This window comes from Stomoxys calcitrans, chromosome 2, assembly GCF_963082655.1.
Source record: "Stomoxys calcitrans chromosome 2, idStoCalc2.1, whole genome shotgun sequence".
Taxonomy (NCBI): Eukaryota; Metazoa; Arthropoda; class Insecta; order Diptera; family Muscidae; genus Stomoxys; species Stomoxys calcitrans.
The window spans coordinates 162523649-162551563 of record NC_081553.1 but is presented as its reverse complement, the minus strand read 5'-3'; the positions used below and the strand labels follow the sequence as shown (position 1 = coordinate 162551563).

General features: G+C 37.9%; 1 protein-coding gene across 4 annotated transcripts; it reads right to left on the bottom strand.

Annotated features, from left to right (window-relative positions):
* Positions 1-40: 40 nt before the first annotated feature.
* LOC106093020 (intraflagellar transport protein 88 homolog) lies at positions 41-27915 on the bottom strand. Of its 4 annotated transcripts, none has more exons than XR_009396938.1 (11): positions 27727-27909; positions 27508-27639; positions 26252-27430; positions 25733-25932; positions 25381-25642; positions 15907-16804; positions 8392-8591; positions 2236-3163; positions 2070-2177; positions 201-386; positions 41-125 (listed from the first exon to the last, which is right to left on the bottom strand). XR_009396938.1 is itself a non-coding variant. In XM_059362010.1 (11 exons), exons 3-11 carry the CDS (start codon positions 26390-26392, stop codon positions 262-264), a joined length of 2796 nt encoding a protein of 931 aa, XP_059217993.1. In that variant the 5' UTR covers positions 26393-27430; positions 27508-27639; positions 27727-27911; the 3' UTR covers positions 41-261. The 4 variants fall into 4 exon arrangements, 3 of the variants coding, with proteins under 3 accessions (XP_059217993.1, XP_013115442.2, XP_059217994.1); XM_059362010.1 differs by having other exon boundaries at positions 41-386; positions 2236-2427; positions 2494-3163; positions 27727-27911; XM_013259988.2 differs by having other exon boundaries at positions 41-386.

Sequence of the window (27915 nt, the reverse complement as noted above, 5' to 3'; positions counted from 1 at the left end):
GAATAAATTTTCTTGGGAAAAATTCCAGAGCTTTAAAATATACTATTAGTAACCATTGCAGGCGATTTCGAATTTATTTATTTTTCGGACAGTGGTATATGCAGGTCAGCTTCGTACCTTTTCCGCTGTAATAATATATTTATATACAATTATAAATGAATATATGAAAATGGTGAAAATAGTACAAAATTATTTTCTACTTATTGCCGTGATGAATTTTAAATACATTCCTGTGGTAGTTGGTTCGCTTGTTGATATCGTTTATATGGGCAACAAGCTCTCGGCATTCAATTCCTCATCGTCGGAGTCTGCGGATATGTCGTGCTTTATGGCGCCAGTACGAGGTCGTTCTGCGGGAGGACCAAGGGGATCAGTATGCTGGGCCACTGTGAAGTTAGAGAGGGAAATTTATTAATAAATTTGCCAAATTTACAGAGTGATCAATAGACCGGCTTCTCCTAAAACCGGTTTCTAAATGTTCGAAAATTTTAATACCGAATTGTTTTATTTATTGTAAAAGTAAATTTCTTAATCATTTTGCAAAAATACCTTTGAATGAAGTCAAAAGAAGACCTGCAAATAAATCACTTTTTCAACAACATTGGTTTAAAGCTCAGGAAGATATCATTCTAATATTTTAACATACGAAAGTTTTTAGTTTAACTTTTCTAAAAACAAAATTTCTGAAATTTTACAAAATACGAAATTTAAAATGTGTAATGAAATTTGTTTGTAAGACAAAATTTGAAAAAAAGTTATGAAATTTTTTTCAAAACAAATTTTTCCTAATTAACGTATACCTCCGAAGCTATCTCAGTCGAAAAAAGAAAATAATATATTTTTGAAAGTTTGGTAAATCTTTCCCAAAGAACAAATTTTGATTACATTTCGTCTAAAGACAAACAGTCAATAAAATGTTCTTTGAGGATAAACAGTTAATGAAATTTTCCGAAAGCAAAAATTCTATTGAACTTTTCACAAAAGCATTATTTGAAAGTTATGACAAGTTTCTTCAGATTGGTATGTTCCATATTTCTAGAAAATATTTTTTATTAAAAATTTCTAGGAAACCGGTAGTTTTGTCAAAAAAAAAATGATTTATCAAAAAAGTAAAAAGGCGTTAAGCTCTGCCGGGCCGAACTTTGGATACCCACCACCTCGGGTATATATGTAAACCAGAATTTATGACCCTATAGCAGCTATATCGAAATATTTTCCGATTTGGAATAAATTCGGCTCGGACATTGAGTGGTCTAATAAGTACAAGTCATTGTTCAATTTTGATGAACAACTCACTGTCCCAAATTACGCCGAATTCCGACAGCTAATGCGACTTAAATGGACCCAAAATCTAAAATCGAGAGATCGGTTTATATGGCAGTTCTATGCAAATCAGGACCAATCTGGACCAAATTAAAGAAGGATATCGAAGGCCCTAACGCAACACACTGTTCCAAATTTCGGCGACATCGGACAATAAACATGACTTTTATGGGTCCAAAACCTTAAAACGAGAGATCGGTCTATATGGCAGCTATTTCCAAATCTGGACAGATCTGGGCCATATTGAAGAAAGATTTGGATATAAGATATCGAAAGGATATCGAGTGGCCTAACACAACTCACTGTCCCAAATTTCAGCAAAATCAGATAATAAATGTGGCTTTTATGGGCCTAAGACCCTAAATCGGTGGATCGGTCTTTATGGGAGCTTTATTAAGATATAGTCCGATATAGCCCATTTTCGAACTTAATCTGCTTATGGACAAAAAAACCTGTGCAAAGTTTCAGCTCAATGTCTCTATTTTTAAAGACTGATTTCATTTCAACAGACGGACGGACGGACATGGTTAGATCGTCTTAGATGTTTACGCTGATCAAGTATATATATACTTTATAGGATTGGAAATGGATATTTCTGTGTTGCACGGAATGACAAAATGAATGTACCCCCATCATTCGGTGGTGGGCATAAAAATAAGAATAGCGGCAATGTTTATGAAGCCGGTTACTATAATCGACTTAAAAAGCCAAACTGATCACCCAACCAATATGCATTTTTTGTGTACCTGAATGTCCAGTTTCCGAAGTGCGAACATAATGGTCACCATTAAAATTATCTGAGATGGCGTTGGATAGGCCACCATCCAAATCAGGGATTCTATCATTTCGAAAAGCTGAAAAATATGTTGTAGAGACTCAATTCTGGGATGGCTCTAAAAAAATCATTCATACCTTTTAATCGACTACTGCCTAGTCTTCCAGAGGCAGCTGACGAAAGACGCTGTTGTTGGTACCTCTGCTCATTTTCCCTTTCCGTCTGAGCTTTGTGCAGACGGGCGTATTCCAATGTGTATTTCTCATTTAGCTCTGGCATTCCCAAACTCTTGGTCACCTGTACCAAGGCCCTCACGCAGTTCAAGTTGTCTGGAAAGAGGGTGTAAATTTTCTCAAACATTCCCAAATACTGTTTGGGGGGCAAGTAGGAGTTGCGAAAGCAACTGGCAATACGCAGCATTAAATTCGGATCATTAGGATCGGCTAGGACAGCTCGTTCGTAATAGTAGAGTGCCTTCTCTATTGCTTGCAGCTTAATGTAGTAGGACCCAATAGAACTGGCAATGCTGATGTCACTGGGATTTATACGATAGGCTTCATTGTAATACTGATTGGCTTCTTGGTGATCATTCAACTGCTCATAGATGGAACCGACTTTCTCGAATAAATGCGAATCTATTTCTCCTGCCGATATTCCCAAGACCTGTAGATAGGATTGCAAAGCCGTCGATGTACTATTAAGCTTAAAACTTCCTCCGCCGATGGTGTTTGAATTCAATTTCTCTTGCAACTTTGCGCACTGGTAATATACATGGCTGTGTTGCACTGAGTGTGGAACCATTAGCTGTGCCCTCAAGTTCTCAAACTGTTCTTCAGCCAATGCAAAGTCATTTTCCTGCATGGCCACAAGGCCTAGATTGTAGTTGGCCTCAAAGTTGTCGGATTGAATTTGGAGAGCTCTTTCCAGTTTGTTACGAGCGGCTGCATAGTTCTGCTTCTGATAATCGATGATACTGGCATTCACCAAAGCCATGGCATTCGTTTGTAACGCCCCAATCTCATTTAATTGCTGGATGCAATGTGTTGCCATTTCTAAATTGCCCAACTAATTGAGTAAATTAAAATTGCATTTGAATCAATTTTATTTTCAGGAATATTGAAAAAAAAAAAAAATTAAATAAAATGATTTAACTAATCAAAATGATTTGACACCATAACACCTACATAAATGTATAGAAATTTCGATTAAACTGACTGAATATTTACAATTATTTTCTATTGAGCTGGCAAATAAAAAAAAACTAGTAAAAACGTGCTAAGTTTGGCAGGGCCGAAACTTGGAGACCCACCACCATGGATTCAGCTAAAATATGGGAACTATATCTGGTTATAGACTGATTGGGACCGTATTTGGCACAGATGTTGGAAGTCAAAACAGAACCCTATGCCCAAAATTTCAGCCAAATCAGACAAAAATTGAGGCTTACAGGGGCTCAAGAAATCACATCGGGAGATCGGTTTATATGGAAGCTATATGACCGATTCAAACCGTACCTAGCATATTTGTTGGAAGTCTTAACAGAACACTGCGTGCAAAATTAAAGCCAAATTGGACAAAACTTGTGGCTTCGAGGAGCTCATATGGGGTTTATATGGGATTTATATTAGGTTCTTGACCGATTTGAACGGTACTTGGCACAGTTGTTTTAAGTCATATCAAAACACTATGTACAAATAATACAAAATCAGCCATATCGGACAAAAATTGTGGCTTCCAGGGGCTAAATCCCCAACGACCTACATCAATATTAAGTATCGGTGCAAAATTTCAAGCGGCTAGCTTTGCATGCGACCGCGATCGTGATTTCAAATCGACAGACAGGCGGACGGACGGGCATTGTTAGACTGACTCAGAATGTCCAGACGATCAAGAATATATACATCGCTGAAAATTTTTTCTGATGTTCTCGACAGAATTCATACCGAGTCGTTCAGTGTCATAGTCGGAAATGATTACCTCTGCCCAAAAGTAACTTCCACATATATCGTTTTACAAATAGTAGTAGTAGTAGTAGTAGTATTCTTTATTAATTTCATTAATGTTTTCATATAAATATAGCAATATAAACATAGCATTCTAAAAGAATAAATTGAGTATATATTTTCTTGACATTGACCTTCGGTCGTCTGTCCATTATTAAAATATAGTGTATATACTAGAGATTTACGAGTTTGTTTTTCCTTTCTTTTATATATTAAATTCAGACAATAACTGGTTTCTATATAACATACAAGTTTTTAGATAACTGGCTAAACTTTTCCAGTGTATAACATTTCCATTGAGAATATTTATTAAATCAGATTCATTAATTATGGGCATTTGGAAGAACATTAATCGGAATTCTTTGAGAGCTGGGCATCGACCCAGGAAATGTTGAATGTTTTCTATTTCAACTGTATTACACATTGAACATATTGGATTTGAATTTGTTTGGAACCTGTTGGAATTTAATGAAAACATCCCACTTCGAGCTTTTAATATCCACATCAGTTCGTCCTGCATCAAGGGTTCGACAAAGTATAATCCCCCAAAAGTAGGTTGGAGCTTACTGTAGAAGCGGTGTGTATTATTTGCGTTTGAAAGTGCATCATTTGTTTTTGTTGCACGTATGTTTTGGAGGAGATTTTGAATGTTTTGTAACCAACATTGTTTTGACAGATTTGGCGTGAAAGCTTCTGTACTATTTTGCAGAGTTAAAGAATTTATATGCGTTTTCCAAAATATTTCGTGTCTCATCACTTTTTTGGCTAGTATTTTAGGTAGCCTATCATCTTTGTAATCATACAAAATTCTCGTTATATAGTTAAGATGGTTGTTCAAAGTGTATATATGCCCGTTTTCGACACCAGTCTCTAACATCATTATGTACGTTGGAGTAAAACTTGGCATTTTTAATACCTTCTTTAAAAAATATAGTGTCAGTTGGTCAACTTCATCAAAGTGAGAAAACCCCCATATTTGTGATCCATATGATTGTATAGACCTACTAATGGCCAAGAAGAGTTTCCATTTTGTTTTTATGGACACATTGGGTTTTGATAAGAAACAATTCCAAGTGGTGTTGATGCTATTTTTGGCTAATTGGTTTCTCTCCTGTATTTGTTTCCGGAGTGAGAGTTTAGGTGTAAATGTCAACCCCAGGTAAGAATATTCCGATGTAATTGAGATCTCTGTTCCATTATACAGCCACTTTTCCTTACTCGAAAGCTTTCCTCCCTTCCGAAATACCATTATTTTTGATTTCTCCATGTTAACCTCCATGTTCCATATTTTGCAATATTCCTCCAGTTTTTGTATCATACGCTGCATCACGTCTATTTCGTCAGCTAGGATGACGATATCATCGGCGTACATCAGAAGTCGAATATTTTGATCATCCACTGTGGTACCACCACCAATGTATTCATGTAGGTCATTGAGGTACAAAGCAAATAGGAGAGGAGATAATAAGCAGCCCTGTTTAACACCTGTGGTTGTATTAAAATCACTGGAGAGTTCCTGGCCTGTCCATACAGAAAAATTAGTTTCTTCATATATTTTTTCAATAAAGTTAACTACTTTTGTTGATACTCCTATGGTATGAAGTTTGTATATCATGGCTTTTCGAGATACTCGGTCAAACGCAGCTTTAAAATCTACGAAGAAAGCATAGGTTTTTTTGTTTTTGTGCCAGTTTAAGTGTATTATTGAGGATAAGTTGAACAAATTATCAACGGTAGAGTAATTTTTACGAAATCCAGCTTGATATTCATTTATTTTTCCATGTTTTTCTGACCAATTAGCCAGTCGATCTTTGACAATACCCATCATCACTTTTGGTAAGCAATTCATGAATGATATTCCACGGTAGTTATTGGGAAGAGTTTTGTCACCTTTTTTAAATATTGGGTAAATAATGCTTCTAACGAACGACTTGTCTACTTCTCCTTTTTCGAAAATAACGTTGCAAGTACATGTTATTTCTTGTAGCAATTCATCAGTTGCGTATTTATAAAATTCGTATGGCACACGATCTTCTCCTGGTGCTTTATTTAGCTTTGCTTTGCCTAAGGCCTTTTTAACTTCCATCAAACATATTTCCCTATCCAAGTCATCATCTCTCCAGTGTATATAGGCGTAATGAATATCTGGAAAATTTTTTGTGTGGGTTAGCAGTTGTTGGAAATAATTCTTTAAGTCCTCCGTTTTCACGGGTATGCTACCACACCTTTCTTCGTTTCTCAGCTCCCTAACGATCTTCCACCAATCATGAGAATCTTTCACCTCGTCTATCTTTCTTTCCAATCTGTTATTATATTGGGCTTTGGCATTTTCACAAATTTCTTTATACCGTTTGTTAAAGTATACATACTTTTCTCTATTTTCACGACTAGCGTACTTTCTAAATTTATCCAAATATTCAAAAGATTTTTTCCTTGCGTTAAAACATGTAACGTTGAACCATTTTTCACGACCTGAAAATGTCATTGTTGTCGTAGCTATAGATCGATGTGCTTCTTGTATTATTTCCGCTATTTCGGAGAATGAATAAGGGGAGAGTTGTCTGCGCGTTGTAAGGATTTTGTTTATTTCATTCTGGTATTCAAAATATTTGCGATTATCCCAGTTAAGCTTTGGTAACAGTGTATTGAGTTTTTCCGGTATATTTTCACTTCTATATATCATCGATAAAATTATTGGCATGTGATCTGACCAGATTTTATTCCCAACTGTAAATCTGTGTACTCTCGACAAAAGTTCTTGTGAGATCGCACATATATCATTGACCGACGTTCCAACTGTACTTACAAAGGTGAATTCTCCAATTTCATCGCCATTTGTCATTCCATTTGCAATTACCAGCCCGTGGTCATAACAAAGCTTCAAGAAGTCTCTTCCTCTTGAATTTATTTCCGCATCTTTTGATCTCCTTTCCTCAAGACCAGCATGAAATGTCTCCTTAAAAATTTCATCGATGTTTTTTTGCAATGATCCAATTCTCACGTTCAAGTCGCCAATTATTATGGGATTTTCAATGCTACATTCCCTGAGTATAGAGTCGATTTTTAAGAATTCTTCTTTCCAAGTTTGTAATCTCATGTACATTGGTATGATGTTAAATTTTAAGCCATTAATAATAATCTTTATTACGTTTATTCCTTGTTCAGTTGTATGTGTATGTTGAACACCAAACTTTTTCAGATCCTTCCTTATTCCGATTAAACAACCACGTTTTACAAATATTATCCGCTTTCAGTAAAAAGAACATTATCTCCTCCCAAGTAAACAAGATTAAACCACTTTTCGTCGTACGTAGTTTATGTATATAAAGGGTGATTTTTTTGAGGTTAGGATTTTCATGCATTAGTATTTGACAGATCACGTGGGATTTCAGACATGGTGTCAAAGAGAAATATGCTCAGTATGCTTTGACATTTCATCATGAATAGACTTACTAACGAGCAACGCTTGCAAATCATTGAATTTTATTACCAAAATAAGTGTTCGGTTCGAAATGTGTTCAAATTTTGACAAATTTTGTTCAGCGATGAGGCTCATTTCTGGTTGAATGGCTACGTAAATAAGCAAAATTGCCGCATTTGGAGTGAAGAGCAACCAGAAGCCGTTCAAGAACTGCCCATGCATCCCGAAAAATGCACTGTTTGGTGTGGTTTGTACGCTGGTGGAATCATTGGACCGTATTTTTTCAAAGATGCTGTTGGACGCAACGTTACGGTGAATGAACACATTTCGAACCGAACACTGATTTTGGTAATAAAATTCAATGATTTGCAAGCGTTGCTCGTTAGTAAGTCTATTCATGATGAAATGTCAAAGCATACTGAGCATCTTTCTCTTTGACACCATGTCTGAAATCCCACGTGATCTGTCAAATACTAATGCATGAAAATCCTAACCTCAAAAAAATCACCCTTTATAATGTTTGTGAGTATGTATACATGCCTAAGAGCCAAATCATCAGCATAGGCGACCACTTTAAACTTTTTTCTTTCAGGAACAAAAAAAAAGATTTCTATTGCAAAATATTAGCCTTTAAACGCAGAGGTAATGTAACCCACTACCTGCAAACTCATACAGTGTCATACAGTCCATCTACGATATGGGGATGCAAGGTGTGAAATACTGATATTGGAATGCCGAGCTGGGTAAACACAACACGCGTTCGAACATTTTTACAAATGTTATCCTTGATACGCAGGCCAAAATAAATTTGCTTAATGTTGGTCATATTAACATTAACCATGTACTATTTAGCTTTACCACATACTTACATTGATGTAAATGAAACTTAAATTGGTGAGCGCACTGGCCGTCATGGATCCTTCACTTTTGCGGTCGTACATTTGCAGAGTTTCAATTGCCTGATTGACATCGTTCTGACGCAGATAGACCAAAGCCTTATTCAATTCCAATTCGCTGGCCAGCCATGATAGATTGGACGTTTTAATGACCTCAATGCACCAGTTGTATCCTGTAACAAATTGCAACCATATGAGTAACTGGAAATGGTGGAAGATCCATGCAAGGGCGAATGTACTCTTGCATGTAAGGGGCATACGTCTAAAATAGGGATGCCGATATTGCCATACCCCGAGGGGTTTACTAATTAACCTATTCCAACGTTTTGTAGTTAACCGTATCCTTAGACTGTTCCATGTATGCATTTGTTTAAGACCTTTTTCATTTGCCGGGAAATCGGGAAATATTTTCCAATCCTGGGTATTCCCTCTCTCTATTTTCCGGTTAAGGAAGTCGTCGCCTGAATTGTCTGGAGTAAAAGACGTAGCAGATATAGGAAAAACAAATTTGTATACCAAAAGGAGAGGTGGTAGACAAATTCTGATTCGATTATGCCATGTCCGCCTGTCCTTCTGTGTAACCAAGGTACAGGTCGTGTTTTTAGGCATTTCGTAAATCAATCACCAGGGATATCGGTTGACTTGTCTCGCGTTCGAACGAAAAAGCTATCCGTTTAAAAATGTGGAATAGATATTGGGTTAGAATAGGTTAGGTTGCAGCAACAGTTTTAAATCTGACTTAGGTGAGGTTAGTCAGGTTAGGTTTATGTGGCAGTCTGCCATCAGACTCAATTAGACCATTGTGGTACCATAGAAACCGGAGAAGGAAAATGCCTTCTAGTTCCAAACGTTGAACCATCCAGATCGCTTTAAAAATCCCAACAACTTGCGAATGTTCAAATACCCTAAATTTGTGAAGTTCTCAAAGATAAGAGAACTAAAAGTGGAACTCCTTCTGACTGCCAGTGCGACACATACACACACACACAGTAAATGTGCTATAGTCTGTCAGCATGTTTTCCGATTATACAGTTACCTGTCATGACGGACACAATGACTGATACGTCCGTTCTAGCCAGCGACCGTATAGCGGTAGACCTCTTCAATTCTAGATCAGGCCACATAATTTTGGAATGCCCACAACATCCCCTTTGTAACCATCTATCGTTCGTTGCCCATCGGTACCGATCCTGAAGACTTAGTTTACATTTCGCTAGCAATATACCCACAGATTTCAGTTCCCATAGAATGTGTAAGGTTCGTTCGCTCTACAATTGTCTGGGATATCTCTATGGTTCCTGCTCCCACAACATGGTAATTCTCAACGTTCAGCCATCTTGATGAGCGATCTGCGAGGGCGTTTCTATACCCTCCACCATAGATGGGAGTATACTTATTCCATCATTCCGAAATATTGATCTGAGACTCAACAAAGTATATATATTCTTGATCGTCTTGAGATTCTCAGTCGATTTAGCCATGCCCTCTCGTTTGTCCGTGCCTGTCTGTATGTCTGTCGGAAGCACGCTACTGCCTATTTGTGTACGTCGGATGTGATTGTAAACGGGGTATACCACTCTATGTTTTGATATTGCTGCCATATAAACCGAACTCAGATCTAGACTTCTTGAGCCTCTGAAACTTTGCATGAAGTGTTTTGCTTTGACTGCAAACAAGTATACTTAGTATTAACCGATCTCCCGATTAGATTTCTTGAGCGTCTAGAAGGAGCAATTCTTATCCGATTTGGCTGATATCTTGTACAACAACTACCTTTTGACCTTCAACATATGTGCCTAATTTAGTTTAAATCGATCCATAACGTTATATAGCTGCCATATGAACCGATCGCCCAAAGGATTTTCGGCTCATACACAATGTCCCGGAAAATGTGTGTCATACCATAGTAGGTACCGAGGATATAATAATTTTAAACCAAGAGGACTCAGATGTATCCCCCACGGAGCTGCAGAATTAAATCCATGATTTGTTTTGGCCCCTTCTCAGGTCGCCCTTGTATTATCACCCTTATAGACGACACAGTCGTGTTGTGCCCTTGTGTTTTTCGCCCTGTTGATGAGTTTTCTGCAACCCTTCCCTGGACCAATCTGTTCTGGGGTCCACCATGTCGACCCCTGTTTGCCTCTTGGGCTGGCATAGAGTATGCTGATATAAGGTAGTCACCAACCTTTGTGATCCGCTTGACCACTATATCTACATTTTCCGCAGTTTCCACTTTCTATTCTGGCATAGAGGGAATAGTCATACAGAATGTGTGCCGAAATTTATATTAATTCGCCTTTCTTCGTTTAACCAAGGGACCACTTCCCAGTCACACATCCTTCCGCTGATATTATACGATACAAAGAAACATATGGGGTAAAAGAGGTCGGTACACCGGTCGTTGATATCTGAACTTCCCAATATGAAGCTATTTTTCCTGAAAGTACGGCTTCAAACAATAATCGAAGGAGGCATCTTTTATTGTCATATATAGATAGCTTCAGCCTGAAGAAAATACTACAGCAGCAGTCGCTCGCTATTCAATCAAGCGGCAAAGAGCGACAACCATGGCGGATCCGATAAATGGTTGGTCTATGGAAGGGAAGGCTTTTGAAAGCGATCTGGATGGTTCAACGGTAGGAACTAGAAGGCATCTTCCTTCTTCTGTTCCTGTGGTAGACTGCCACTTAAACCTTACCTAACTTAAGAAAGGGTTGTATTAAATTATTCAATAGAGTGGAAGGGTAGGATTCCGCAATTCCTTAGAGGATACATCCCAGGCTTCTAGGCTACGAATGATCCTAGCCTCCAAACCTTTTCGATACATTCACAAGTCTGAAGATGTATGAACAATGTCCAATGAGGAAACACTAAAACTATTCTTGGATACACATTTCCCGGAAAAAACTCCAACGTGCAACGCACAGAGTTACCTTTTCATACCATAGTCGGACAAAAATAGTTAGAGCTCTAAAGCTTTGCACAAATGTATATTTTGGGGCAATAAGGAAAACAGTGAAAAATAGTCCAAATCGGTCTATATCCTTAAAAAGCTCCCATATATCATTCTCTTGATTTGACTTGCTATCCTTGCAAAAGGAATTTAATTGAACGTACCACTTCATCCCTAAATTGTGTTTTCAGTTTTATTGATTTTGACACTTGTGTTAAGTTTTGGGGTTTGGTGTATTCAAGGGCGTATAGTAGAATTTTCTGGAGAACATTTTTCTACCCTCCACCATAGGATGGGGTATACTTATTTCGTCATTCTGTTTATAACACCTCGAAATATGCGACTGAGACCCCACAAAGTTTATATATTCGTGATCGTCATGACATTTTATGTCGATCTAGCCATGTCCGTCCGTCTGTCGAAAGGACTCTAACTTTCGAAGGAGTAGGGCTAGCAGATTGAAATTTTGCACAAATACTCTTTAATGGTGTAGGTCGGTTAGGATTGTAAATGGGCCAAATCGGTCCATGTTTTCATATAGCTGCCATATAAACTGATCTTGGGTCTTGACTTCTTGAGCCTCTAGAGGACGCAATTCTTATCCGATTTGACTGAAATTTTGCACATAGTGTTTTGGTATCATTTCCAATAAATGAGCTAAGTATAGTTCAAATCAGTTCATAATCTGGTATAGCTGTCATATAAACCGATCTTGGATCTTGACTTCTTGAGCCAATAGGGCGCGCAATTCTCATACGATTTGGCTTAAATTTTGCATGAGGTGTATGAGGTATGGCGCAAATCGGTACATAATCTGGTATAGCTGCCAAATAAACCGATCTGGGATCCTGATTTCTTGAGCCTATAGCTTGATACAGCTCCCATAAAAACCAATCTACCGATTTTGCTTCTTGAGCCCCTACAGAGCGAAATTCTTATCCGAATGCACTGAAATATTACACAATGACTTCTACAATGTTCAGCATTAATTTATGGTCCGAATCGGACTATATCATGTTGTTGAATAGTTTGATATGTTAAATCCCATATCAAAGAAGTTTTTAACTGTCTTTCTAAAAAGGAGCAAAAAAATTAGATTTTTTTAAATGATTAGTAAACAATTTCATAAGAATTTTCACTTTCGATTTTAGCATTTTTGTCCAACAGGGCAACACTATGCAACGTGGCGCCAGAAGAGGTTGTCACTGATGTAAATTCTTCGAAGGTATTGGAGACAATGTGTCATAGTCAAGAATAACAAGTAAAATGTCCTAGTTCGGCCAAGCAGAGTAGTTATAAATTTCTGCAAATGGAATACATTTTACGTATTAAATTTGTGCAAAATCAGGAAAGGATTGGACCTTCACTTGAATGTAGAAAACAAATAGAAAGATAGGTACATATGGGAACAATATTAGGTTATAGATACATAGATGGTTTTGGTGTCCACTGGTACGAGATGTCATATCGAGAGATCGGTTTTTATGGCAGCTATATCAGGTAATAGTTCGATTTGGACCATACTTACCACGGATGTTGGATGTCATGAGGAGCTATGTCATTTGAAACAAGTAAAAAGGCGTTAAGTTCGGTCGGGCCGAACTTTGGATATCCACCACCTCGGGTATATACGTAAACCACTTTTCGTCATAATCCGGTGAAAAATTTATAATTTATGCACCCATGGCATCTTTATGGAAATATGGTCAGATATGGACAAAAATTCGACACGGATATTAAGTGATCTAATAAGATCAAGTCATTGTTCAATTTTGCAGAACAAAATATTGGTTTTTTTGGTAGCCATATCCAAATATAGACCGATTTGAACCATACACGACACGGATGTCGAAAAGCCTAACATAAGTCCCTGTGTCAGATCGGATTATAAATGTGCCTTGTATGGGGCCAAGACTTTAAATCGAGAGATTGATCTATATGGCAGCTTTAAGCTTGCTTTAGAAAAAAGTGTAAAAAAAGTATATTTGATTCAAGTTCATTCTAAGTTTTATTAAAAATGCATTTACTTTCTTTTAAAAAATCCGCAATTACTTTTTGGGCAACCCAATAATTTCGTCATTCTGTTTGTGACTACTCGAAATATTCGTCTGAGACCCCATAAAGTATACATATTCTTGATCGTCGCTACATTTAATGTCTATCTAGCCATGTTCGTCCGTCTGTCGAAAGCACTCTAACTTCCGAAGGAGTAAAGCTAGCAGCTTGAAATTTTGCACAAATACTTCATATTAGTGTAGGTCGGTTGGGATTGTAAATGGGCCATATCGGTCCATGTTTTGATATAGCTGCCATATAAACCGATCTTGGGTCTTGACTTCTTGAGCCTCTAGAGTGCGCAATTCTTATCCGATTGGGATGAAATTTTGCAAGACGTATTTTATTCTTACTTTCAACAACTGTGGCTAATAAGGTTCAAATTGGTTCATAACCTGATATAGCTGCCATATAAACCGATCTGGGATCTTGACTTCTTGAGCATCTAGAGGTCGCAATTATTATCCGATTTGCCTGAAATTTTGTACGACGGATTCTCTCATGACCATCAACATATCCCGATACAGCTCCCATATAAATCGATTTCTCTATTTTACTTCTTGAGCCCCCAAAGGGCACAATTCTTATTCAAATTGGCTGACATTTTACACAGGTGTCCCAACATATAATTTAATTGTGGTCCAAACCGGACCATATCTTGATATCGCTCTAATAGCAGAGCAAATCTTTTCCTATATCCTTTTTTGCCTAAGAGGAGATGCCGGGAAAAGAACTCGACAAATGCGATCCATGGTGGAGGGTATATAAGATTCGGCCCGGCCGAACTTAGCACGCTTTTACTTGTTTTAATTGGAATAAGATCTTAATAAGGACTTAAGATCTTAAAGAGGACATACCTGAAAGTTAATTTCTTAACGACAGATGTCACATACATAAACATATGGTTAGTGCCGTTAGTTTATAATAAGAGACAAACATAAAGCAATAACTGTCAAAATTGAAATTTTAAGCAGAGTGGATCTAAAAACGGCCATCTTGGTTGTCATAGTTCTTTTTCAGTGTTCTTCAGTAAAGAGTGTTGTATCAAAAAAGCTAAATTTCAGCTGCACCAACGTGCACTAATTCAATTTTTTGGATTAGTTTGTAAAAAAGCATATCAAAACATTCAAAAAAAATGGGCTCCCGAAAATTCTACTATAGTCCCTTGAATACACAAAAAATTAATATAAACACCGGAAATCTGTAAAACGGCAAACACAATTCAGGGATAAAATAGTAAGATAAAGCAAACACCTTCTGAACGCCTAAAAACTCATGTCAATGGATTGGTTTATATAGGAATTATATCAGATTATATACCGATTTGGACCATGGTTAAGTTTGGAGAGGTTAGGTTTAAGTGACAGTCTGCCATCAGACTCAGTTGGACATTTTCGTCCATTGTGATACCACAGGAACAGAAGAGGAAAAATGCCTTCTAGTTCCTACCATTGAACCATCCATTGCGAATGTTCACATCCGCTAAATCAGACAGGTTCTCAAAGAAATAAGAACCTAAAATGGAACTCTTTCTGATTGACAGCGTGGAAACACACACAAAAGGTGGGACAGGAGTACATCAAAGAAGAAAAGACTATAGAACACCAGCGTGTGTGTCCCGCACTGTCAGTCAGTAGGAGGTTCCCATTTCTTTGAGAAACTGTCTGATTAAGGCGGATGTGAACATTCCCATGTTGTTGGGCTTTTTGAAGGGATGTGGATGGTTCAACGGTAGAAACAAGAAGGCATCTTGCTTTCTCTGTTCCTGTGATATCACAATGAACGAAAACGTCTAGATGAGTCTGATGACAGACTGCCACTTAAACCTAGCCTATATCAGGTTATAGTCCGATTTGGACCATACTCCATTATTTTCTATATTACACTTTAACTTTAATTAGTTTTGTCTAACAAATACGCAAAGAGGCACTGTGTACCATTCGGACTCGGCTATATAAAGGATGTCCCTTATCATTGAGCTTAAAATATGAATCGGACAGCACTCTGTTATATGGGAGAAATTTGCGCCTGTTCCTTAGTGGATGTTCATGGCCAAATTTGCATTTGCTGTGTCCAATTCTGAACCGATATGGCCCATTTCCAATCCCCATCGACCTACATCAATAAGGAGTATCTGTGTAATATTTCAAGCGCATATTTGAATTCGTTTATCCACTAGCATGTTTTTGCAGACGGACAGATGGCTAGTTTATTTTACAGAATATACCCGAACTGAGTGAAATAAAGTGCCGACACTTTAGAAGGTGGGTATTTTTGACGAAATGTAATTTTCCAATATTCTGACGATAGTTTGATGATTTGCACCATAACTACAACATTAAACTAAAGCATTTACCAAGAAATATTGCAGATTTGACGTGGAAAGGAATAATTAATGTGCAAACTTTGCTTAAATCGGCATTCCTATTTTCTCATACATTTGTGTGTGACCACACGCCACTATCATCCCCACTTACCATCGTTGTAGTTTTCCTCAATGATGGGAGAAATTAAATCGACAATCATTGTTATGGCGCGTTTTTCATTGTTTTTACGTTGCTTGATATAAATTGCCAGCTCGTCGGATTTCAGCGATTGAAATATGTAGCCATTACGGTCGACAGGCCTTAAACCAGTCTTGGGGCGGTGGTCGTTGGTATCGTTCGGAATGCCGACTCCAACACCAGCGCCTCCGTCGCCTCCATTCTCGCTGTTGTGCTTATCGTCAACGATATCGAAACTGCCGCCACCATTACCACTGCCACTGCCGTTTCCGCTATTGATTACCTCTATTTCGGCCGTTGGCGAATTTTCGAATCCATTCTGATGATGTAAATTGCGCTGGGATTGCTGAGGCGGTAGCTGCTGCTGGTGATGGTGGTTACTTTGCTGTTCATTGACCACATGTTGTTGCAGCTTGAGTATGCTGTTCTCGTTGTCCAAATCCTTTTCGGCCTCCATTGGCTGGACATCACATAAATTGCGAAAAGTGCTCTTTATTTTATCCACATCGCCCATGGCGTAGTAGCAGAGAATCAAATGGATGCCGCTGCGAATGTCCGCTCTCTCAGACATGATAAATTCGAAGCTGGCCGCAGCATCAGCATATTGACCCATACGCACAAACAGAATGCCAATATTTTGGGTGATTTTCAGACGCAACTGCTTCAAGTTGTTCGGTACCGAATCCAGGGCCATGCGATACATTTTAATCGCCTTCGGATACATGCCCATGCGATAGTAAATATTGCCCATATTCAACTTCAACTGATTCACATGCGGAAACATTTTGTTCTTCGTCATGATGCTGTAGGTGTTCAACGCCTCAATATGCATGTCATTCCTCTCGTACTGCTCGGCCAGATTAAAAAAGACCTGCAAATTTCAAATGGATGACGGGTGAATAAGTTAGTCGTTCAGACATGCAGCAGCTAGTAAACGTGTATTATTCATGCCACTCTTTTAGACCCACTCCCCAATATCCCTACCCCCAATGGTCTTTATGTATTCGAATCCTTTTGACCCAAAATGTTCATATCCATTGCCACAAACGCCACCACTTCCACCCACTCCGCCAATGGCAAATTTTATTTCCTTACTTTGCAAAAGCGAAAGTATCTCGACCAAAAGGGAAGCTAATACACTTCAAAGTGTGTAAGTTTATGAGAACGAGCTATGGATGAGTCTAAGGACTGCTGCTACTAGTGTCCTCCTCAAGAGCGGAAAGTAAATGTGAAAATAGGAAGTTGTGCTTGGTGTCTGTTATCGAGCATGCATACCTCACTCACTAAGTGGTTGGCGATCAGACAAAGGGGTGAAGGTGTAAGGACACCCAGAGAACAGATGAAAAATGAAATTGGTAAAAGTTTTAGCTTTTCATCTAAAGATTCAATTCAAGCTAAAGTTCCTAATGAATACGAGATAAATGAATTAAAGATGGGAGTTAAAGGTGTATTCATAGAAAACAGAGAGTCATAAGAGGAAAGCAGTGAATGGATTTATATGAAATACGAAGGAGTGTTATAATAAAAAGAGAAGCAACGGATACTAAGAAGTGACCTTAAGTGTTTTTGCGCTAAAAAGTGTTTTTTGCATTACATTGATCAACAGTCCTTGTCAAATAACATTTTTAGGCAGTTAGGCTCTCTACATAAAACAATTTTGGTTAATATTTAAACTACTCAATAAGTTGTTTTAACTTCACAATTTACTGCTTTGCTTAAGAACTTAACATAATCGTCCGCTTTATCATCAGGGCGATGACTTACTTAATGCACAATTATGTATTCGTCCATTTTATATCTTTGGAAATGGAAAATATTATTGCTATACAGGTATTGAGCCCATTTGAACTGTACTTTTACAATTCTTGGTTTGTGTAATTCAGGGTTATGAAACCAATCTGTGATTTATCGTTCGAATCACATTATGTGATTTATCGTTCGAAATGTCATAGATTGCTAATTGGGATTTGCCCAAAACCAAGTTTTAACTGGTTCTACTTATATTGGGTTGCCCAAAAAGTAATTGCGGGTTTTTTAAAAGAAAGTAAATGCATTTTTAATAAAACTTAGAATGAACTTTAATCAAATATACTTTTTTTACACTTTTTTTCTAAAGCAAGCTAAAAGTAACAGCTGATAACTGACAGAAGAAAGAATGCAATTACAGAGTCACAAGCTGTGAAAAAATTTGTCAACGCCGACTATATGAAAAATCCGCAATTACTTTTTGGGCAACCAATAGCTCCCATATAAACCGATCTGGGATCTTGACTTCTTGAGCCTTCAGAGGGCGCAATTATTATCCGATTTGGCTGAAATTTTGTACTACGGCTTTTCCCATGACCTTCATCATTCGTGTCAAATATGATCCGAATCGGTCTATAACCTGATATCGCTCCCATATAAACCGATCTCTCAATTTTACTACTTGAGCCCTTAAAAGGACATAATTCTTACTCGAATTGGCTGAAATTTTACACAATGACTTCTACTGTCTTCAACATTCAATTCAATTATGGTCCCAATCGATACATAACTTAATATAGCATAGTAATTCTTTTCTTTCTTCTTTTGTTTGCCTAAAAACAGATACCTGGAAAAGATCTCGATATGCGATCCATGGTGGCGGTATATAAGATTCAGCCCGGCCGTTTTTGTTTTATTTTTTTTTTAAATTTTCAGTTATTGGATAGTTTTATTTTAATTTTAAACAGATCTGTACAATTTTGTTACAAAATGGTTTTAATAACCAGCTGAACAAATCGGACAAAATCTATCAAAACCAGTCTGATTAGAATTTAGTTTCCATGTAATGACACCGTCTGAGTTCCATTAATACAGCTGATGTTACATGGTATTATATAGTTGGCTCTGTCCTTCTTTAACTTTTTTTGGTGGTTTCCTTTTAAGTATAAATTTTAGTGTATTGATTTTTTTTGAGGGTGATTTTTTAGGAGCTATAGGAAAGTTTTTTCAAAATAACACATAAAATTCAGAAAAACGCATGAAATGTTTATTTGAATAGATAGTACGATCCATATAATTTAATATTTGAAGATTATTTCAAATATTGATTATTGCAAATATTGACCGTGACTGCGTCTCAAATGGTCGATCCGCTTAGTCCAAACTTTGCACACATTCTTTTTTTGTCCATTAACAAGTTAAGTTCGAAGATGGACTATATCGGACTATATCTTGATATAGACCGATCCGCCGATTTAGGCCCATAAAAGCCACATTTATTATCCGATTTTTTTGAAATTTGGGACAGTGTGTTCTCTAATTTGGCCCAGATCGGTTCAGATTTGGATATAGCTGCCATATAGACCGATTTATCCATTTAAGGTTTTGGGCCCATAAAAGGCGCATTTAATGTCCGATGTCGCCGTAATTTGGGACAGTGAGTTGTGTTAGGTCCTTCGACATCCCTCTTCAATTTGGAACCGATCGGTTCAGATTTGGATATGGCTGCCATACAGACGGATCTCTCGATTTAAGATCTTATTAGGCCCATAAAAGGCGCATTTATTGTCCGATGTCGCCGAAACTCAGAACAGTGAGTTGCGTTAGGCCCTTCGAAAACTTTCTACAATTTGGCTCAGATCGGTTCAGATTTAGATATAGCTGCCATATAGACCGATCTCTCGATTTAAAGTTTTAGGCCCATATAAGGCACATTTATAATCCGATTTCGTTGAAATTTGACTCAGTGACTTATGTTAGGCTTTTCGACATCCGTGTTGCATATGGTTCAGATCGGTCTATATTTGGATATGGCTACCAAAAAGACCAATATTTTGTTCTGCGAAATTGAACAACGACATGTTCTTATTAGATCACTTAGACTAATTAGATCCGTGTCGACTTTTTGTCCAAATCGGACCTTATTTCGATAAAGCTGCTATGGGTGCATAAATTAAAAATTTTTCACCGGATTATGACGAAAGGTGGTTTATGTATATACCCGAGGTGGTGGGTATCCAAAGTTCAACCCGGCCGAACTTAACGCCTTTTTACTTGTTTGTAGATTTTTCTGCAGCTTTCGACAAGATCCGCGTAATCTTTTATTTCTCAAACTGAGCAGAACAGGCTTTTCGACCAAGATGGCCTGTGTATTGGGGAGTCTGTACGGGGGTCTTATTAGTCCAGTTTTATTCTCTTTGTACTTGAACGATTTGCCATAATGTTTGCCATGTGGTGTATCCGCTTGTGAAACGATTGTGAAAGTTTTAATGTATGTTGACGATATTGTTCTTTTATCATGTTCACAGGTCGAGTTACTGAGTATTATAGATGTTCTCTTTTCTTACTCCAGTTAAGGGGGTTTGAAAATCAATCTCAGTAAATCAAAGAGAGACACGCTAATTGGCTGAGCTACGTCTATAATCCGAGTATAAATCTTTCGAATAAGATGAAGATATTTAACTTGTTTGCGAGGTCTATTACGGCGCAGAGATTTGGGGTTTTCAAAGATTCGAGCTCGTTTGGAAGTTGCTTAGGTTCTTTTAAGGAAAATTTGCAGTTAATGGGGTTTGAAAATCAATGTAAGTAAATCAAAGATAGTGATTTTTAGGAAAGCTGCTTGAACTGGGAGAAACATAAACTGAACTGGGAGAAAACACCTGGCTGAGTTACGTCTATAATCCGATTATAAATCATTTGAATAAGATGAAGGAATTGAACTCGTCTGCTAGGTCCATACTTTTTGGCGAGATTTGGTGTTTTCAAAGATTCGAGCACGTTGAGAAGTTGCTTAGGTTCTTTTAAAGAAAATGTTGTTTTTACCGATATATACTCCGAATTACATGGTCCTCCTGGAAACTGCCATTCCAGTACTCTCCATCTGGATTTGTATTACACTAGAAAGGTTTTTACCCTTGACTTTGGGGTTACCACGGGTAATTGCGAAAGAGACTGTGTGTCTGGGTACATTTTGGTATTCGCATTGGTCGACATTAAGCGACCAAATTGGCATCTCTTTAAAATTTGAACAGTGGAGAAGGAACCTATCGTCTCTACACACTATTATGCTGGAATTATTGAAATAATTGGAATACGAAGACTTTGTAAGGAGTGTGAGGGCAGCTAAATTTCATGACATGTATCCTATTTTGCCAGAAAGTCCCGGAGGTTGTTTGCTGAATTTAAATGCTCGTTCATTATGCACTGGCAATGTTGACGTTTGCACACTTTGTAATTTACATGAAAAGGAAAATACATACTATTTTCTTGGGAGATGCCCAATATTTTCATTCTATCAACTACATTATTTCGGGAAAATCCTACTAATAACTACCGAAGTTTTGTGGAATTTTAAACAACACTGAATGGCGTATTTACCAAAATACATTAAAATGTCAAAAGTACAAATTACTTTTGATTAATGAATGAGAAAAAAGTTTTTTTTTTTGGTTTTAAAATTCTTAATATTCATGTCAACATATATTATAATCAACATTTATTTTGTCTTATTACGATTTATTATAATTAAGTTAAAATTAAGTATATCCTATGTATTATCAAATGAATTACGCAAATAAATCATTACACATACACAATATTTCTTTAAATATAACAAAATTTCATATGAGTTATATTCCATACAGATATAAATTCCCTCACGGCTGCCTTTAAAATATTTTACTTAAAAAACTCTTACTAAAAACAAAATTTAAATGAAATTTGTTCTACACAAATATTAGACAATTTTTTTAAAAATTTCACCCAAACATTCTCTACTGACAAAACTTCAGCCAGAACAGGATCTTCCTCGAAATTATTTTTTTACAGACAGAATTTCATTACAAATTTTCCCAACGACAAAAATTTTATTAATTTTTTTCTAAAGACAAAATTTCTATAACTTTATTTTAAAAATAAAATTTCAATAAAATTGCTTCTAAAGCTAAATTTTAATGAAATTTTTATTTTAAGAATGAATTTCTGTGAAAAATTCTTTAAAGGAATGAACAGAAAACAAGTAAAAAGGCGTTAAGAGTGGCCGGGCCGAACTTTGGATACCTTCCATCTCGGGTATATTGTAAACCTCCTTTCGTCAAAATCCGGTGAAAAATACATACCTTATTCCCCATAGCAGATATATCGAAATATGTTATGTACAAGTCATTGTTACTAATAAGTACAAGTCATCTAAAAAAAAGAAACGATCTGAACCATATACGACACGGATGTCGAAAAGCCTAACATAAGTCACTATGTCAAATTTCAGTGAAATCGGATTATAAATTCGCCTTCTATGGGGCCAAGACTTTAAATCGATAGATCGGTCTATATGGCAGCTATATCCCATTCTGGACCGATCTGTGCCATATTGCAGAAGTATGCCGAGGGGCTTAATATAACTCACTGTCCAAAATTTCGGCGACATCGGACAGAAAATGCTCCTTTAATTGGCCTAAAGCCTAAAATCGAGAGATTAGTTTATATGGCAGATACATCCAAATCACGACCGATCTGGGCCAAATTGAAGAAGGAAGTCGAAGGACCTAACACAACTCACTGTCCTAAACTTCGTCGACAATAAATGCGCCTTTTATGGGCCCAAAACTTTAAATCGAGAGATCGGTCTATATGGCAGCTATATCCAAATTTGGACCGATATTTGTCATGGCGACAGTGTCAATGAAACAGTAATCGCAGTCAAGTCAAGAGATGAGGATAGCGGGATGACGGCAGACGTGAGCAAAAGTTTTGGTAAGCTCACAAGAAGATCGGGAAAGCAATCCGGGGGAACACGAAAGAGATAGAGAAATATGCAATGGCAGCGCAATTCTGCGAAAGTCCTTGATGCTGGTAGTATCTGGTAAACGAACGGGTTTTCGAACATGTGTTGAACTTTTGAGGTGGTCCACCCCTACACGTTGAGCTGCGAGTATAGAGGCGACATATTAACTCTGCGTTTTGCGTCAGCAGAATCTATTGGTGCCGTCAAAAACCTCGTTGGTAGTATTTACATTCCCTGGTGCGCAAAGCTCGCCCTTGTGAGAAAGATGGACATTCCCCAGCTCACAAAGGCGACGATCTTCATCAAGGGTGAGGGCGGCAAATTCGCGACGGATCGCATGTTAGAAGTCTCTAACATGCAAAACAAAGATTTGGTTGTGTATAAATAGGAGGTCTTCCACAGGGAGAGGAAGAAGGGGGAACTCTACTTGTTGTGGGAATGAATCTCTGAGACATATTTGACTATTAACTGAGGGCATGACGCACTACTGCACCAAGCTCGTCTTTTTCAAGATTGGGAAGATTACGATATGCAAATATCCTTATTGAGCCATCAGGCAGTACAGTGGTAGGACACCCATACCGCCTAATGGACAGGGGGCCGACGACGAGTCAATCACTCTCTCTCAATATTGAGGCATATTAATATCTGCACTCTCTTTTCAACCTAACCTAACCTGGTCTTTTGGCAGCTATATTGAAATCTGGACTGATCTGAGCAATATAGGATTTGGATGTCGAAATGCCTAAAATAAGTCACTTTGTCAGATGTTGCGAAATCGGACAAACAAAACCGATCTGGGCCATCTTCAAGAGGGATATCGAGGGGTCTGACACAACCCAGTGTCTCAAGTTTCTACAAAATTGGATAACAAATATAGCTCTTATGGGTCTAAGACTTTAAATCGGCAGATCGGTCTATATGAGGGTATGTCAAGATATAGCCCATCTTCGAACTTATCCTGCCTATGGACAAAAAAGAATCTGTGCAAAGTTTCAGCTCAATATTTTTATTTTTGAAGACTGTAGCGTGATTTCAACAGACAGACGGACGGACATGGTTAGATGTTGGTTGGTTGATTTTTACGACGATCAAGAATATATATACTTTAAAAGGTCGGAAATGGATATATCGATGTGTTGTTAAAAAAGTCCCTCGTACTTTCTAAAAAACGTATGAATGGTTAGAGCTATGTGTTAGCGAGGTCGTATGCAAAATTTCGAGGCCCTAGGTGGTCCGGGCGCCTCTTGGTATACACCTAAAGTTGGTCACTTTGGCATATCGAAAAATGTCAGGGCTGCCAAATCTTCATTTGTGGTCCGATTTTCAAAATTTTTTTAGATTGATATTGCTGTAAATTCCCAATATCTGAACTGGTTTCGGGGAGATAAGAGATTGGAATCGTATTTTGCAATTTGTGAAGGCACTTATAGTTTGATTTTCATTTTGTATACATGATTTGTATTTGGGATAAAATTTACAACCACTTTGCCGCGAAAAATGTCCACATCTGATTATTCAGTTTGGCAATCCATAAATAATTATTAAGATATAATTTAAAGCCAATCTTGGCCAAAATTTCAACAGATAAAATAAACTCCTATATCCCCAAAACCAGTAGAATATTGTATAATTTTTGAAAATCAGACCAAAAATTAATTTTTTGGCAGTCCGAAAAATTTTTCGAAATGCCGATGTGACCAACTTTAGGGGCCTGCCAAGAGGCGCCCTGACCACCTTAGGTCTGAAATTTTACACAATCAATCCATATAAGAGATATCTCTACCCATTTTCACACGGCAGATTTGTTACTAGCTTTCACGCGGCAGATTTATTACTGTGTGGTGTGCCACAGAGCGACACCTCCTTGGGGAGAAGTTTTTTTTTAAATTACTTCACAAAAGTTGCCAGCATTAGGAGTGGATACCCACCGCTGAAAATTTTTTTCTGAGGTTCTCACCAGGATTCAAACACAGGCGTTCAGCGTCAAAGGGGGACTTGCTAACCTCTGAGCTACAAAGGCCTCCCAACCTTTGTCAATAATATTTGAAAAATAGTATTTTTTCTTAAAAATTTCGTGTATAGAAGTGGGTGAAAAATTTTCTACCACTTCACAAAGAAGGCAAAAAATTCTACCTTAGCAGTTAAATGTTAAGACCTCCGACATCCGACCCAAGAATAATCTGGATCGGACATTATTTGGATATACCGATCTGCCGACTTATGGTCTTGAGGCCATAAAAGACACATTTATTACCTTTATTCCCTGGAATTTGAAGCAGTGAGTTGTTTAAGTTCTCCAGTCTTCCGACCCGAATATGGTCTAAATCGGACTTTATATTGATAAAGCTGTCATATAAACCAATCTGCTGATATAGGGTCTTAAGCCCATAAAAGCTGAAATTTGAAATAGTGAGTTGCATTATTCTTCCAAATTGCCCGATGAAACAGTGACTTGTATAAGAGCTCTAAGGATCCGAATCAAACATGATCCTGACCTGCCTATTTTGGGGATAGAATAAGAATATGGTTGTTGTTGTTATAGCAGTGTGTTATAAATTGAGGCGACAGCTCTTGCCGATGAAAGATTTCATCGGGCCAATACGGTGTATACAACCGGCTGCCATAAAATTTAAGGATATGGTAGTGGAGTTGTAATAAAATAGGAACATTAATATATTTTTAAATGTCGTACTTACAGCATATGTTAAGTCGAAGTTATGGAAAATATTCTCCCCATGTTGATCACGAAATCTATGCAATGTTCGGTCAAGAGAAAATGCCTCCTTTGCTTTGTTTAGTGCTTCACCTGCTGCCGCTTTCATTTCGGCCGTAGTTGTATCCTGTCCAACTGAATCGCCAGTCAATTTATTGGCCGACGAAGCTTTGGCTGCCAACACAATGGACGACTCCAGCAACTTCACAATTTTAGCTTCCAGATTTTTATACTTCACTTGGGGACTGTAAAACAAAAACGTGTCATTTCGAAATAGGTGATGGTCGAAAGGTCGGGTCATTGGCTCACAATTGGCGCTTCTCATATGCACCTACCTCACTTCCTTTTTGGCCACCACTGCGGCATTTGCTGAGGATAGTGTCTGTTGTTTGGCCTTCTCCACAAAGAACTGATCAAAGCGCTGCCCAGCCGAGCCACTGTTGTTGGCCGCATAGCCCACGGCACGTACAGACGTGGAAGGACGTGCCTGTGCTCCTTTATCACCTCCCAGGCGGCTGCTAACTAAATTTCCACGCTAGTAAAACAATTTCGTTTTTGCAAATTTAAATTCATTTTCAACCAAATTTACATATGGATGGCTGTGGTTGGGTCTGTGTCTGCAATTATTGGTTAGAGAGGTGAGGTTGTTCAGTCGAAATCGTTTGTGCGTGCAAGTGTCTGGCCTGGCGTTATTGAATAAAACGGATCCCCAGGAAGGCACATCGACTTGGCTACACCTCAACACTTTCCTTTCAAAAAAAAAAAAAAAAAAAAAAAATACAAACACAAAAATACACACCCCAAACCTCAAGCATCTACATCAACCGAGCAAGGCAGAACATATATATGCTTACCGAAAAAAGTAATGATGTAGGTGGTCGGCCGGCGGCTGTGGGTGGAGGCGGTGGTGCAGGCTGTGCAGCTGCTTGACTTGGATTCTCCTCCATGGTGGATGTTGTGATGCCACTGGCGTCACTTGCAATTTCCGCACTCATTGCAGAATGTAATTAATTTTTAGCTGGAATGTTTCTTTTGGCCACCGCAATTACGCAGTTACTTCTGCAAACTGAGGCGAACATAGGCGATTTCCCACCGCTATGCGCTATGCGGGTGGGTCGACGTCAAGGACTTAGATGTAGCAGCTGTCCAGGCCAAACAGACGTCCACATTTAAGTTAAGCAATGTTTTCCAAGTATTTAGCACAGCGAATAAAAAACCGCCGACGAGATATCCGATGATATTTTCGGTCTTCTGGGTTTTTTAAATTTTCATGCAAATGCTTCTAGAAGTAGGCCGCTCCAGCCTTGTCTTGAAGAAGGACGAGCGATGAAAACGTTTCGATTGCAATCAACTAACGCCAGTCTGTCCGGCAACGAGCTAACACTACAAACACCACCACTTGAGTCTGGTCGTTGTCCTTGTTGTCCTCGCCGAACGTGTAGGCATTGTTAAAAGAGGCACGAGTTTTGTGCTTGTGTGTGTGTGTGTTTATTTAGGTTTTGACACTGTTGCCTTGGGAACCGGACAATCGTGGGGCACCACAAAAAACATGGTTCAGTATGCTTTTGGTGGTTGACTGCCGGTTATACACTGTTCTTTTCCCATTTCGTTTGCGCAGCTTTTTGAACAGTTGGTTTGTTTCAGGGCTCAAGGATAAAATGAAACTTCCTACCATGTCTGTCCTGGCATGGCCACGTTATAATGAACCAAAAAACAACAAAGTATTGAAATATTAAAAATGCCCATTAACTAAACTATCAAAAACATTGTATCGAGTCGTTCCTTCTCATTCTCCAAACAACTTCCCTTGCACACTTTCGGGCCCGAGCGACAACTTCAATTTCATCATGAAACAATTGAGATCTGCTTTCTTTGTGTCGTAATATTTTCATCAACAGCTTTTATTTATTTTTATGTTTTTCACGATATAACCCGTCCACTAGGAAGAGTAAACAATTAACGAAGAAAGGTACTGTTGCAACGCAAGACACTTAGTGGTATTCGTTAACTTAGTTTGTTTTTGTTGGGCTGGACTGACAAGATGTTACAGACCAAATAGGAACAATATATTAATTAAAAACACATAAGAAAAGAAAATGCCCATATTTACCCAAATGAATATTTGAACTTAAAAGCAATGCGAATGAAAATGCCAAATACGAATGCAAATGTCAAAAGTGCAATAATAACATCAATTGAAATTTAAACAAGCAAAAGCGTGCTAAGTTATGCAGGGCCGCATCTATAAAATAAATTTAGTTGAAAGGCATAAATATATTCTACATACCAAACTTCTGCCAAACTATAAAAAATTAAAGCTTCTACGAACCGAACAGGGATAATCGAGAGACCGGTTTATATGGGAGCTATATCAGGTTATAGACCGATTTCTACCGTACTTGCCACAGTTGTTGAAAGTTATAACAGAACACTACATGCAAAATTTCAGCCAAATAAAACAAAAATTGCGGTATTGAAATTTTGTTTTTGGAAAATTTTCTTTAAAATCTTATTTCTA